The sequence below is a fragment of the Kogia breviceps genome, chromosome 17 (genome assembly GCF_026419965.1).
Source record: "Kogia breviceps isolate mKogBre1 chromosome 17, mKogBre1 haplotype 1, whole genome shotgun sequence".
In the NCBI taxonomy this organism is placed as follows: domain Eukaryota; kingdom Metazoa; phylum Chordata; class Mammalia; order Artiodactyla; family Physeteridae; genus Kogia; species Kogia breviceps.
This window is the reverse complement of record NC_081326.1, coordinates 12,901,583-12,917,466: the sequence shown is the minus strand read 5'-3', so window position 1 is coordinate 12,917,466 and position 15,884 is coordinate 12,901,583. Positions and strand designations below refer to the sequence as shown.

Here is a 15,884-nt window from a genome sequence, read left to right as displayed (position 1 = left end):
ATCCTATCCAAGAAGTACTTAGAGGAAGCCTACTCTCTCCAAGCAGCCTGCTCCCACCGGTTAACCCACAGTGAGTTCAACAGCTCTGACCGCTGCTTATCAGCACAACATTTGATTATATTCCATGTTATTTGAATGTTTTCTCGTCTTAATAAAACGAGCTCTTCATGGAAGTCTGGAATCATGTCTTACATTCCTTTTTCCTCCATAATAACTAGCACAATGATTTAATGAAGTAAGCACAAAAACCTGTCCTGGTTGAATTAAACATAATTCAAAGAATAAAAAATGGTGAATTATGAAGTATCTTGATGTCTAAAAATCATATAAAAAATTCATGGACAACAATGATTAACAATTTTTTTAACTCTTTTTAAAATTTTTTTTAAATTTTATTGATATATAGTTGATTTACAACATTGTGTCAGTTTCAGGGGTACAGCAAACTGATTCAGATATATATATATATAGAGAGAGAGAGAATATATATATATGTATATTCTTTTTTTACATTCTCTTCCATTGTAGGTTATTACAAGATATTGAGTACAGTTCCCTGTGCTAAACAGCAGGGTAAAGAAAAAAAGCAAGGATGCTGCCATAAGACCCTTCATTAAGACCTCTGAAAAAAACTAAGATGGTGTCTATTAAGAATGTTGTTTCGCAACATCTAAAAAACCAGCAGTTAAATCTAGAGAGAGAGGCATGTCTTGAAAAGAACTGTGGATGTGGTTTTTGGCACAAGAAGACGACAGGAATCATATACACGGGAAACCCAAACATTATTTGGGGTAGTTGAATTGGCAAAGGCAACGGCCTGAAGTAAAAGGGACTGAGACTATTCAAGGAGCAAACAGCTCTCGGGGACCCATTTTTCTACACAAAGGAAGAAAACTGAGAAAGTTGCTCAGAGGCATCGTTTCCAATGCCTTCTTCAGAAGAGGCCAAAAGGTTAACAGAAAAGAAAGAAACCAGAAGCTGTGGGAAACAATAGATGGGGACTCCCAGAGAACCCAGTTTCCACTCCCAGGGAACAGAACTGGGGCTTAATTAAGGAACACCTCCCAACCCCTTGGATAGGAAGACTGATGACATTTGCCCAGCAAGATTTAAGAACTGCTATGAACCAGTAATTTCTATAAACCTCTCATTATTTCCTTTCTCTAACAGGAATATTTCATGTGGTTATCCCACATCAGTCTCATTACTTAATGGAAAAGAAGAAACAAAACTACCTTCATTCACATATATTTTTTACATAGAAAAACCAAGAGAATTCAGAAACAGGTTACAAATTAATATGAGTTCAGCAAGCTTACTGAATTTAAGATAAAATTAGAAAAAAAAAATTCATTCCTATATGCCAATAATTTTAAAATGTAACTTATAAAACAGATACCATTGACAATAATAGCCCAAAAGACAATGTACCTAGGAATCAATTTAATAAAAATCTGCATGCTCTTTGTGAATGTAACTATATGACTTTATCATAAAACACTATAATATTTAATTAAATAGAAACATGCTTCGTTCATTGATAGACTCAGAAATGTAAAGATGTCAATTCTCTCATATCAATCTAAAATACAAAGCAATTCCAAACCCAATGGAGTAAGAGAAATAAGCAAACGGACTAAAAGAAGAAGATAGAAGGCCTAGAAACAAGATAAGTGACAGAAGTATGCATATTTATGGACAAATGATGAACTTTTCAATAAACAGTTATAGGAAATTTATATGTTCCAACTTTTGGCCATATTTAAAAAATAATTTCAAGTAAAGATAAAAAACAGAATTTTTAATAGAAAATAAACAATAATATTTTCAGGATATCAAGTAGAAAAGAATTTCTTAAAACATTACAAGTTAATGTTAAAATTTTCTGTGAATAGAAGGCACTATTTAAAAAGTAATGACGGGCTTCCCTGGTGGCGCAGTGGTTGAGAGTCCGCCTGCCGATGCAGGGGACGCGGGTTCATGCCCCAGTCTGGGAAGATACCACGTGCTGCGGAGCGGCTGGGCCCATGAGCCATGGCCGCTGAGCCTGCGCTTCTGGAGCCTGTGCTCCGCAACGGGAGAGGCCACAACAGTGAGAGGCCCGCGTACCACAAAAAAAAAAAAAAAAAAAAGAAAAAGTAATGACAAGCCTCAACACTTAAGAACAGATTTGAGACACACAACAAGAGCTGACATCCAGAATGTATAATAAACTCACACAAATCTAAAGAAAAGAACAATAACTGGGCAATAAAAATGAGCAAAAGAGACAAGTGGGCATTCAATCCTATTTAAAAATTATAAAATCGTTAACTGAATCCATGAGAAACCATTTTTCATTAAAATACTTGATGACAGTCAGTGTTAGCAACGATCAGGAGCGATATATATCATTACACACTGTTGCTGGGAGTATAAATTAATACAACTTCTTTTGAGAGAAATTCTGCGGTATCTAGTAAAAGTTAAAAATGCACATGCCATATTGCTGGATTAACTCAAGTTCAATTAGTTGTGTTTTTCTCTTTTAGTTCAGATATATTTTCACTCCTTAGTTAGTTACATCTCCTGTCTCCTCCTGATTCTCAATTGATCACGCTGCTTATCTCAGTGAGAAATGAAAGCAATCAGCCAAGAATTTGTTCGTTTTCTCACCACCAAACCCACCAGCTACTAGCACTGCTGCCTACACTTACAAAAGATGAACTGTCAGTTCTTTTCCAAGGTCTGACATATAGAAAGTATTTTATAAACATTTGTAGCGTGAATAAAAGAATGACAAAATTAAGATAATGTATGATTCAATGTTTCAATATGTATTACCAACATTACTAGTCATTAGGGCAATGTAAACCAAAACCACAATAAAACACTACTTTACACCCAGGAGGATGGCTATAATTTAAGACAGACAACAACAAGTGTTAACAAGGATATGGAGATATTTGAACCCTCATACTTGCTGGTTGGAATGTATAATGGTGCTGCCACTGTGCAAAATAGTTTGACAGTTCCTCAAAAAGTTAAGTATAGAGTTAGCATATGTTCTAGCATTTTCATTCCCTACATATATGCCCAAGAGAAATTTAAAAAACATGTCCACACAAAAACTTATACATGAATGTTCATAGAAACATTATTCTTAATAGCTGAAAAGTGGAAACAACTCCAATGTCCACAAATTGATGAATGAATAAACAAAGTGTGGTATATCCATACAACAAAATATTATTCAGCAATAAAAAGAAATGAAGTACTGATATATGCTACAACACTAATGAACCCTGAAAACATTACGCTAAGTGAAAGAAGACAGTCACAAAAGACCACATATTTTATGACTGCATTTATATGAAATTTCCAGTATAGGCAAATCTAAAGAGACAGAAGGTAAATTAGTGGTTGTCTTAGGCTAAGGGGTTAGGAGGAATGGGGAAGTAGACATGAGGTTTCTTTTGGAGATGATGAAAATGTTCTAAGGTTGAAGTAGGTTGAAATAATGGTTACACAACTCTGAATATACTAAAACCCACTCAACTGTACACTCTAAAAGGGTAGATTTTATTACGTGAATTTTATCTCAATGAAGTTGTTAAAATAATATATTGAACTCATTTTCAGATTTTCCCCTTTAATGGTGGTGTACACATTATATAGTGCTAGGGAAAAGCATGGATTTGGAATCAGACAGATGAAGAATCAGAAGCTAGCAGGGGAGTATTTATTCCATCTCCACTAATACTAATTCTAAGACTTTCTGAGCAAATCACTTATTCATTCTAGCTTCAGTTTCCTTATTTGTAAAACAGGAAAAGCATAACCACTTCACTGGACTGGTATAAGAACTAAATTCAATAACATATCAAAAACACCTAGCATATCTGCTAACCCTCATAGGTGTTCAATATTATCTCTCCTCCTTTCCTTCACTATCTTCTGCACCCTCCTACCCATGATCTAAAATTTTTACTCTTTATTATGGAAATTTTCACGCTAATACAAAAGCAGAAGGAAGAGTAAAGCAAACCCCTCTGTACCCACACACATTTTCCTCAGTTATCAACTCATGGATAAACTCACTTCACCCTGATCTCCACCCACATCACCCCTCTCTCTACCCAGATCATTTTGAAGTAAATCCCATTCACTATGTATCATATCATTTGTAAATAGTCCTGTATGTAATCTCTAAAAGCTAAGAGCACTTTTTTTGTAAACACATACTTTATATTTAGCTATCGGAATGGTACTGTAAGAATATTTCTGATATCAAATATCTAATTAGTTATCAAATTTACCTGGGAACTATCTCAGTTGGCACACATCAGACTCTAAGCGAGACTTGGTAGGTTGTGACTGATCAACAGTCTTTTATGCCTCTTTTAATCTATGCATTCTCTTCCTCTGTCTCATTTTCTGTCTTGTAATTTTGCTGTTGCTGTTGTTCAGAAAAACCCGAATTCTTTGTCCTGTGAGTTTTCCAGAGTCTGGCTTTTTTTCCCTTTGCATCCTTGTGATGTGGCTTAAAATGTTCCTCTGCCCTTTGTACTTTCTGTAAATTAGTAGTTAGTTCAGGATAAAGTTTTTTGGTTGTAGTTTTTGTTTTTGCCAATACTGCTTCAGAGAGAATGGTTAGTTTCATCTGGAGGCACAGACCATCCCCTTGACTCTTCTTTAGTGATTTTGGCAGCACTGATATTACTGCTTAGATCCGTTAATTCACTCGGAATTGATAAATGGTAATTGTCTAATTTCATAATTCCATATTCACTTATTTGCTGGAATACTTCTGGAAAGAGAAACTTCCTGTCATCAAGTATTTGGTTACTCTGAAGTATGATTTATATGGGAAAGGAAGATTAAAAGTTTCATTCTTTCCCTTTACTCTTACCAGTTTTTAAAAATGGTAACTTTGGTCCCCTAGCACCTGCTAAAGATTAATAATTCTTTGGATGAACATATGGGTTTTAAAGTATTAGGTATAATTCACTACATTGCAGTTATTGTTCTCATTCATGTTCAAATTTTCTTAACTCATTCCAGTAGAAGACGACTTAAGCCGGCTCCTGAGCTCTTCTAACACAATCCTAGTGGTCTTCCATAGTTCTTACCTCTGGCATGATAAGATATTTTAGGCTCATTTTGTACACTGCCTGCTCCTGACCTGCGAGCAACCATTATTTCAAGGGATTATGATTCTTTTTAGTTGGAAATATATTTTAAATATATTTTAATATATTTCATCAACCTGAAATACAGTTGTTCTCATTTGTTTCATTTGCTTTTGCTTCTTAGAAATCACTGTTTTAAGACTTAATCTTGTTTTTTAAAAATTATATAAAATGTTTAAATGATTCCAAAGTCTCACATAAAGTTGTAGGAAGTCAAGATTCTATTCCTATCCTCTCTACACCTTCCTCACTCCTACTCTCTATTCCTTCCCTTCTCCCATAGGTTAACGTTTAAGACGTAATTGTGTGTGTGTGTGTGTGTGTGTGTGTGTGTGTGTGTGTGTTTTACAGTATGGCAGGTTCTGCCATTGTTGTTTTGGCTTTAATATAAGCAAATATGCATCTATATTTTCATTACACTTACTTAGATAAATGATAGCACACTATAAACACACTTCTTTTCCTTGCCTTTTTTATTCAACAATATATCCTGGGGATCACTCTATAGTATCTACAGAGATATTCTTTCATTTTTATAGCTGTATGGTACTCTATAGTGGAAGTACTATAATTTATCTGTTTTTCTTCTTTCAATGAACATTTAGTTATTTCAACTCTCTTCCTATTAAAGTAGCACAACAATGTATAGTCACCCACATTGGTCTTTTTATAGTTTTGCCAGTGTGTCCTTGGAATAGACTTATAAAGTAGGATCATTTGATCAAAGAATAACTGCATACATAATTTTTTATATATGAAGACATTGAAAGCCTGGAGCCTGAAGGATGGAAAACAGTTGGAGAAAGGGGAGGGACTGACAATGAGCAAAAATGTGGAAATAAAAAAAAACTATGACTTGGAAGTACTGCAGTCTGGCTGCCTTACAGTACCCCTTTTTTCAGCACAGCACAGACTCTGAGTAGAGAAAAAGAGGAAAATAAAGCATAAGATATGGATTTGAAAGACAAACTGGAAACTGTTAATTCTGGTCTTAGAAATTTGGACTTAATTTGTGAAGTAGCAGGGAGTCATGGAAAATTTTTTAGCAGGATTCCCTAGGTAGGGTTCCCTAAAACCAGAGGCTAACCAAGTGATTTACTGATGGGGTCTCTTGAAGTGAAACCTGTAAGAGACTGAAGGAAGCCGGAGAAGACAGGAAGAAGCTAGGCAAAGATATGGGTTCAGCTAAAGTCTACTCTCAGCCTATCCCATAAGGAGCTCTATGATGTAAACGACAACTCAGCGTCTTATTTTAGTCAGTCATTGGTTGATGGTAAAGCCAGGCATCTCTGGGCAGGATGGCTCCCACGGAGCTGAAACCATCCTCTGGAGAAGGGTGCGTCCATAAGCACCCAATATTCACAGGAGGTGAAGGGTGGATAACACTGCCCTGCTGAAGGGTAACTGAGCAGGAACCAGCCAGGCCTACTATATGGCGTTTTGAATGGTGAGTTAGAATGGCGGAGGCCTGAAGGATTAGATAAAGATATGAAAGGTAATTACCACCTGAACTGGGAGAGTGGCTGTGTAAGCAAGACAATGGCTTCCCAAAGACGTCCACATCCTAATCCTCAAACCTCTAAACATGTTACATTACACGGCAAAAGGGGCTTTGCATGATTAAGGTTAAAGATGCTAAGACGAGATTATCCAGATTAGCTGGGTGGCCCCAAACTAATCACGGGATTTCATACAAGTGGACAGCTTTTCCGGGATGCAGTTAGAGAGAAACGAGACACTGCTGCTGGTTTTGAAGATGTAGAAAAGGGACCGTGCACCAGGAATGCAGCTGCCTTTACAAAGTGGAAAAGGCAAGGTAACACCTTTCTCCTAGAACTTCAGGAAGGAATGAAGCCCTGTTACACCTGATTTTAACCCAGGAAGACGCATGGTTTAACTTCTAAACTACAGAACTGCATGATAATAAACTTGTGCTGTTTCAAGTTGTTACAACAGCGGTAGAAAACCAATACGATGGCTAAGAAAAGGGAAAGGAAAAGACTAAAGAATAAGACATTTATTGAAGTCTCACAATTTTTTAAAAAGCCTTAAAAATAACATTAGCTTCTGTTTTATTTTTCCATCTTAAGTAGAATTAATAATTATTACCTTTATCAGAATTCATAAACTAACTTTAAAAGTCACAGAAAAAATAACCTCAGTGAAATAATAAGTGAATTAGAATATGACAGTAAAAGATCAGTATTTTATAAAGGTTAAGAAAAGTAGATCTTTAGTGAACCCCCAAAATCGTTAATGGAAGATTAAAAGAAGCTGTATTGATTTATATTACTATATTAAAGACACAGGTGTCAGCTCAACACCCACTGTAAATCATACTTTTTAAAAAATAAATTTAATTTTTTTATACAGCAGGTTCTTATTAGTCATCAGTTTTATACACATCAGTGTATACATGTCAATCCCAATCGCCCAATTCATCCCACCACCACCACCACTCCCCCCACAGCTTTCCCCCCTTGGTGTCCATACGTTTGTTCTCTGCATCTGTGTCTCAGTTTCTGCCCTGCAAACCAGTTCATCTGTACCATTTTTCTAGATTCCACAAATATGTGTTAATATACGATATTTGTTTTTTCTCTTTCTAACTTACTTCACTCTGTATGACAGTCTCTAGGTCCATCCACGTCTCATGACCCAATTTTGTTCCTTTTTATGGCTGAGTAATATTCCATCATATATATGTGCCACATCTTCTTTATCCATTCGCCTGTCGATGGACACTTAGGTTGCTTCCATGTCCTGGCTACTGTAAATAGTGCTGCGGTGAACATTTTGGTACATGACTCTTTTTGAATCATGGTTTTCTCAGGGTATATGCCCAGTAGTGGGATTGCTGGGTCATATGGTAATTCTATTTTTAGTTTTTTAAGGAACCTCCATATTGTTCTCCATAGTGGCTGTATCAATTTACATTCCCACCAGCAGTGCAAGAGGGTTCCCTTTTCTCCACACCCTCTCCAGCATTTGCTGTTTGTAGATTTTCTGATGATGCCCTTTCTAACTGGTGTGAGGTGATACCTCATTGTAGTTTTGATTTGCATTTCTCTACTGATTAGTGATGCTGAGCAGCTTTTCATGTGCCTCTTGGCCATCTGTATGTCTTCTTTGGAGAAATGTCTATTTAGGTCTACTGCCCATTTTTTGATTGGGCTGTTTGTTTTTTTAATATTGAGTTGCATGAGCTGTTTATATATTCTGGAGATTAATCCTTTGTCCACTGATTCGTTTGCAAATTTTTTCTCCCATTCTGAGGGTTGTCTTTTCGTCTTGTTTATAGTTTCCTTTGCTGTGCCAAAGCTTTGAAGTTTCATTAGGTCCCATTTGTTTATTTTTGTTTTTATTTCCATTACTCTAGGAGGTGGGTCAAAAAAGATCTTGCTGTGATTTATGTCAAAGAGTGATCTTCCTGTGTTTTCCTCTAAGAGTTTTTAAATCATTCTTTTTGACCACCGTTTTAGTACCAGCCTGAGAGTCACATTTTCTTAGCAAGAAAAATGCAAGACTGCGAGCTTCATGGCAGCAGAGGGCGCCATGGGGCAGGCTCTCCCTCTCTCCCCCAAGGGGCAGGCAAAGGATGGTGGTTTGGCTCTGGGAGCCTGTGTGTCCTCCCTATAACTCTGTACTCCTGAATATCAGATGTGAGAGTGGGAACAATTTTTTTGCACTGACAATTTTTTTCACTAAAAGCTTATTTATGACAATAGTTGGCATCTTCCTATTGAAAAATAATAAATATGCAATAAATTTCAGCAATTTCCACAAAGTCTTCAAAAATGGGAACATGAGGTAAGTAGCGAAAATCTGCAGTTTATGCAACTCAGTTAAATGGAAACTCCCCTGAGCCAGTGCTTAGAAGAGAGGAGGTGAGAGGGGGGAGGATGTTATCCTAAGGATGATATTTAACCAAGTGTCAAGGCTTCCACATTTTTATCCAATGAAGGTGAAATCCATTTTCAGTTCAAAGAACAATTAGTATGTCCTTTAGCTCACCAAAAAAAAAGGCTGATGTAGGAACCAACCAGGCTGCAAGTCAGAGCCCAGGAAAAAAAGGGAAGGACAAGGGCCAAGCAGTCACACAAGCTAATTTATGGCTCAGGCAGGCAGGGCTTGGCAGAATATACTGGAAGGAGCAAAAAAATGAACCCAGAAATAGTGATGATTATGTCTTTGTACTCAGAACGAACACAAAAAATAAATACAAGACAGGGATTATTAAATTTCTGCAAATTATAAGGAAAGTCACGGTATAAGGAGGAGACTAGCTGGGGCCAAGACAATGAGGGACAGAGGAGGACTAAAGAGCAGGACAAAGATGGGACACCTCACCTGCCACTTATTCTACTTGCTAAGGTACACAGTCAAGATCTGGTTTTTGCACATAGTACAGACTGAAATTTAAATAATTTTAAAATATTAGGATGGCTTATCAGTTCATACTTAAAAGTACATTCATAAATTTCATTTACTTAGTGAATCAGAAATGTATTTTTTGGTACAAAACTCAAAAGGTATAGACCTATTTGGAGTAGAAGGATACTAACTTTATTGCTTTTGTAAATTATAGTGTATTATTTTTAAATGTCATGATTTATATAATCCCATTTTTTGCACTATACTTTCTATCACTTTCTTTCTACCTATATATCTAGGCACCAAGCCAAATTTCAATATGTTTTCTCTTTAGAGAGACATCTGGACCAATGTTCACCAAATACTGATGGCTATTTCCAGGTGCTTCTCTTTTTTCCAATCTGATGTGTCAGATTTTTTTTTCAGCCACAACAGACTGAATGCAGAAGCAGATATGAAAATCTAAAATTTTCAATTAAACCAGACAGTAAAGAGATTTTCAAACATGTAAACAATGCCACTTTCTCACAAATAGCTTGTTTTGGAAAATAAAGTATTTTTCATAAAAATGTTATTTTTGTTAATGTAATGGTTTTATCAGTGCTTTTCTAAAATGAATAAACATGTAAAATTTTTTATCGGTTTTAAATCCTAACATGGCAAATACTGATAAATGAAACCTATATAAATTAAAGCTTTCGGGGTCCTCTACATAATTTTTAGGAATATAAAGGGGTCCTAAGACCAAAAAAATGAGAACTTCTATTTCAACAACTCCTAAATGTGTAACTCGAAATCAAATCTCACTCATGAGCAAGAACTCATATAAGTATGTTTCACAGACAACTCAAACTGAACAATTCAAAACAGACACCTTGAAGCTATCCCAACCCGCCAAATTTGCTATTTCCCCAGGTTTTCCAATTCTGTTTAATGGCACCACAATTCACCTACTTGCTCACCCCCCAAACCTAGGACTCATCACTGACTGATTTCTTCTACAACTGATCTATTAGCAAGTTCCACTGACATTCCTGTTAAAATATATTCCTAATCATATCACTTCTCACCACCTTCACAACTATCACCCCGGTCCAAGGCACCATGATATTCCCTTGGCATCTTGGAATTAAAAAAAAAAAAATCTTACTGGGTAAGGTTTCTAAAGGGGAGCTATAGACAAGTACAAGTGTCTTCCATCATCATCGTCATCATCATCATCTAGATACAGGCAGAATCCAAATAGTTTATATTGGTTTTCACTTTTAATATAGTGATTCAGTGATCACAGTGATTCAGCTTTCTCTAACCAAATTCCAAAACTCTTAACTCAAAAGAACAGGTGATATTATATATTGCATGTAATAACTTTCTTAAAAGAAAGGCATATAACTTTGAAAGTTTTAAAATGTTAGCACCAAATAAATTATATTTGAACACTTTATGTTTCAGAAACTCTTTCATTTAGACAATGCATTAAAATGTAAGTTCTATATTTTATTTTCATTAGATGGTTCAACGTACCTTATCGAGTTCATCTGAAATTGCAATACCTGGGATTCAAGAGAGAGAGAAATAAGGTTTTAGAAGCAATCCTTAATAACCCAATCTTAAAAACATAAACGAAAGCTCCAATTGGTAGAACTAGTGCATTTTCTGTCCTATTTTTTCTTTATAAGAGTGCTTCAAAATAATGTGGTACCATCCTTTCTGCTGATGAAAACAAACTAGAAATTTGAGTCAACTATAACAGCGTGAACTGCCGAAACAATGCAAATGATGCAACAAAAACAAAACAAATACCAAACAAAACAGGTACCTACAAGCCCACAAGCTTGTAGGCTATTAAATGCAGAGCAAACTTGCAAAGACAACTGTAGCGATACTGTCTTTATGTGATAATGACAATCAAGTGCAACTTAGCCTGTTACAATTTTGTTCTTTCTTAAGAACCGATTCAGATTCCTAGAGTGATAAAATATTAAGGCAGAAAGGTGGTTGTAGATCATGTATTTCAATTCCCCTGTTCTCCAGATGAGGACACAGAATACAGAACTTAAGGAATTTGTCCCACATTCCCTTAGATCAACAGCTTCTTGAGCCAGTGGATGAAGATTCCTCCTCACAAGCTCCCCTTCTCCCATCTACACACTCCTTCCTCAATGTACATCAGTCCAACTTCTGTCTTTAGCATTCTTCCAAAATTGTCCTACGTTAGTAATGTAAAAAGTTGTAGTCCTTAATTTATTTCTCTGTGATGAGAGGCTCTGTTGACCCCACTCTCTCTTCCTTGAAATGCTACCCTACCTTGTCTATTCTCCTTTGTCTCCTTCACGGGGATACTCTTCTCTGGGGGTAGGGAGTCCCTTCCTGAAATGTCAAGGGTACACTTCCCTTGGTAACCTAACCCACACCACTGACATTTTTATTCCTCTATATGGTGATGACCAGCGAATCTTTATCACCAGCACAGTCTTCCTTCGGAGCCAGTTGCTGAATCCCTGTGGGCATTTCAGTCGTAACACGTCAGGCTGAAGACATCCTCCTCCCGCTGTCTCACTTCCCCTTCTGTTTGAATGATGTTGTGCCTATGGCTGCACACAGGCACTGTGTCCAGGCACGGGAGTGGGTGCGGCCAGCCCTCAGGTTTAGGACGTAGGACAGAGGGAAGCTGGTGTGGAACCCCAGTGTCGTGTTTTTTTTTTTTTACGTTGCCATGAGAAACTAGAGGGCAGGTCTTCACAAAAGCCGTGAAGGCTCCCTTCCTGCCCAGTGTTAGGAGACAGGGATGTTGACAGCGCCTCTCTCAGCTTCAGCACTTTGTTCACCGCTCTGGGTCAGAGCACTGAGCTCTATCTTCCCTCTCCTGAGAAAGTATGTGGGCTGAAGGTGGTTTCGGTTTTTTGTTGCTTTTTAATTGTATATCTTTTTGTATGACAAAAACTGTATTTTGTACTTAACCAGATATATTTTTCACCCCAGGTGGGGGGTATTGTTTGTAAAAAAAAAAAAATAAGTGAAATAAAGTAAAGGTTTTTTTAATGGCAAAAAGTTTGTTTTCTTGTCTCTGAGATGGTGTTGAAGAAGTTATTAGAAAGAAAATGTGTCCAAAAGAGTGTTCCCTCTACTTCACAATTCACATGGTCATTGAAAGCCCTGCAGAGAAACCATTTCCTACTGACGGTAATGAACACAGTCAGAATGTGGGTTGGCGGGGTGAAGAGGGAAGGATTGAGCTACATGGTCTTTTGTCCAATTCACCAAAGAACTGTAGTGGGATCTTCTGGTGGTCCAAGCTAGTTTTCCACATCTATGGTTAATCATTACTAAATTCCTTCAACTTTGACGTGCATGAGGCTTTTTCTGATTTTTGTTTTGTTTAATGAGCTCTTGAGATACAGGGAAACGACGTTTGTGAGGGGATTTGCAAGGCAAGGGTTATGGGTCTCTTCCATAGTCTGGTTTCATCATGGAGTTTCTTCCAGGACAAGCCTGGTTTCTGTGCAGGAGGACATAGTACAGGGCTTTCGGATTTAGGGTTATGACCGTCAAGTTACTTGAAGGCAGCTACCGTTTTCTATCTCCGCAGCTCCCATTACAGTTCATATCCAAGCACATGATCATAACCCAGTAAATGTCTGCTGAATATTTAAATCAACCCTCACTCCTTAGGATATGCTTCAGCAGTTTCTGTTACTTCCTTGCAGAGCAATAACAGGCCGATGGCACGATTCCACCTCTACTTGAAATGATTTTTATTATTCCTAAAGGACTGACTAGGAGTGACTAGTGATGAGAAACCCTGAGAGGGCAGAGGTTAGCATACTTTCTGATTTCTGGTTCATTTAAACCTTTGCAGACAAATCTAGTCCTAGCCCTTAACTGGGGCTTGGCTTTTCTATGGACCTCCACATCATAATTCCAAACCTCAGGCTCCTGGAAGTTCATAAAATCAATGTAAATTGAACAGGAAGTAGGACTGAAGAGATTCTTTTCCACTTCAATCTTTATCTGCATCTATCTTTCATTCTCAGCAGCTCTTTTGCTCTCTCCTGACTGTCTCTGTCTGTTTTTCTTTACCAAAGTGTCAGTCTCTAGCTCTGCTGTCATGGTGACTATCACCTTCCCGGGCCGGGAGACAAGGAACATTCTAGAGTTTGAGGTCCAAGGAAACACAGAAAATAAGAACAGGTTGAAGCCAACGCGCAGCGGACTCTAAAGCACAAAGAAGAATAAACTGGGCTAGAAGAGAAAATCTGAAAGTAGAGTCTCAAGAAAATGAACCTGAGGAAAGATCCCTCTCTGCTGAGCTACGGAACATCTGTGGAGGGTACTTTACCAGCTGCTATCTCATCTCAGTCCACTAAACTAGTAAATTAATCACACACAAAGCAGAAAAAATACTATGCCCTGCTTCATCTCAATAAATGGCACCATTCTTCCCCTTGCAGATAAAACCAGAAACACAGGTGTATTCAAGATGAATTTTTCATAACAATATTCTATAAAACTCTTCTTTGGTAAAAGTTGTTGGTAATTAAGAATTTTTATGTGTCGCTACATTAAAACAGAGTCCGGCCATGACTTTGGGGGTTCGGGGGGACCTAAGCTTAACAACTATTCAACAACTTGCTGTATTATGAAGGTACCTGCTTCAACAATGCAGGGAGAGAAGGCTTCATGAAGGTAGCACTGCAGCTGGGCAGCACCACTGCTGAGTGAGTGTGGTAAAGGACTCTGAGATATTCTAATGAGTCTACGGTAGGGAGTACACGTGAGACAGACAGATCCCACAGCTTTCTGAGCAATGATAAACATTTCTAGAGAGGTCGAGCATATCACACATTTATGAATATTTGGGTTTAAAAAGTATATGAAATTACTCAGGCTCACCTGGAATAACTCAGATTTCAAGAAAATGTAGGAATTTTTTTTACAGTACCAAGTGGTTTATGTCAACATATTAGTCCAGTTTATAGAAGCCAAATACATATTTCAAATGCTTATATTTACATTGATACAGTATTACAAAAATGTTCCTTTCCAATATGATTTCAAGATTAGAACTGAATATATTGTTTAAAAATAAATATTTAAAAGACAATCTATTTTAAAAGACAGAAAGGGAGAGTAGATACTTAAAACAAAATTTTCTTTCTCATCCAAAAATCACAAAAATGAGATATCTGGAATTAAATAACCCATTACTCAATTGTCTGAGATTTCTGAAACTCCCTTGACTATTTTTAACTTTCTGCATTAATGCCCTTGGCCCTGCAAAGAGTTTCATCACTCAGTTTTGAGAGAGTTATCAGTTGGTCTTTAAATTTCTTTTACACCTCAGACTTATGAATCCATTATTCATAAAGATAGCAGCAATACTTCACCTATCTAGAGTGTAGCCAAGAACTTGCAGATAAGTAAGTCAAAAGGCCTTAATGACCTTGAAGGGTCACAATGCATGTCACACAGAACTTGCACCTCACTTGTGAGCTAGCTCCCTACATCCTCTGTTCGCTGTCCATTTTAGCAAGTATCAGGAGCTGTTTTTGCAGGGCCAAGAAATTTTACCAATGGAAAATTAAGACAAAGAAAAAGGTTGCTATGAAGACATATTAAAGTGTAAGAAGTGATGAGTCCCAGAATAAAGCTCAAACTAACTAACTGGGGAACTTGGTTTGGGGAAGAAATTATGCCTCTAGTTGTTCTAAATGTCTGGTCTTACATACTTTTTTCAGATACCTATTATTATATTTTCTTAGCATTTATATATTTTGATGATTTTTACCTAAGAACTTATCTAAATAAATACTATATATTGTATAATTCTTTAGGCTCTCTTATTATCCATGTCAAATTGCCTAGGATATTATTCACTTTTTATATTTCGATTTTAATCAAAGCTTAACCTGATTAAAAGCCATTGAAAGAATATTAAAGAAACGCTTCTTTACAGAAGCAGGAAGCTCTAATGAGAACATTCATACTGAGTAGCCAGGCTATTTCTCCCGGTGCCAAGCAGAACATTCACAGCTAGTCCCGGAGATGAGATTAACAATTTTTAGGCACTTCATTAACTCTCAAAATCCATCATATTTTAAGGTATATTTTAAAATTTTATAGAAACTGAGGAGCAGTGGGGAACAGAATATGCGAGAGAAAATACAGTGGGTTGCTATGCTACAATATGTTGTAAGGAAAGAAGGCCCAGGATTTGATTACAGGACTCTGGATGCATACTGGATCACATGGTCTTCCTAAAAGCCCAAGTGAGATCTTACAGGAGACACTGTCCTTTCAGAGTAGCCAAAGAGGCCTGGCTTAGGGCAGCAGTGGTGT

General features: G+C 37.1%; 1 protein-coding gene across 1 annotated transcript in view; it reads right to left on the bottom strand.

Moving 5' to 3' along the window:
* C17H8orf34 (chromosome 17 C8orf34 homolog) overlaps window positions 1–15,884 on the bottom strand; it is a 294,894-nt gene that overhangs the window by 205,424 nt on the left and 73,586 nt on the right. The window contains 1 exon segment of the mRNA XM_059042628.2: window positions 11,070–11,098. Coding sequence (XP_058898611.2) covers window positions 11,070–11,098 — 29 coding nt within the window.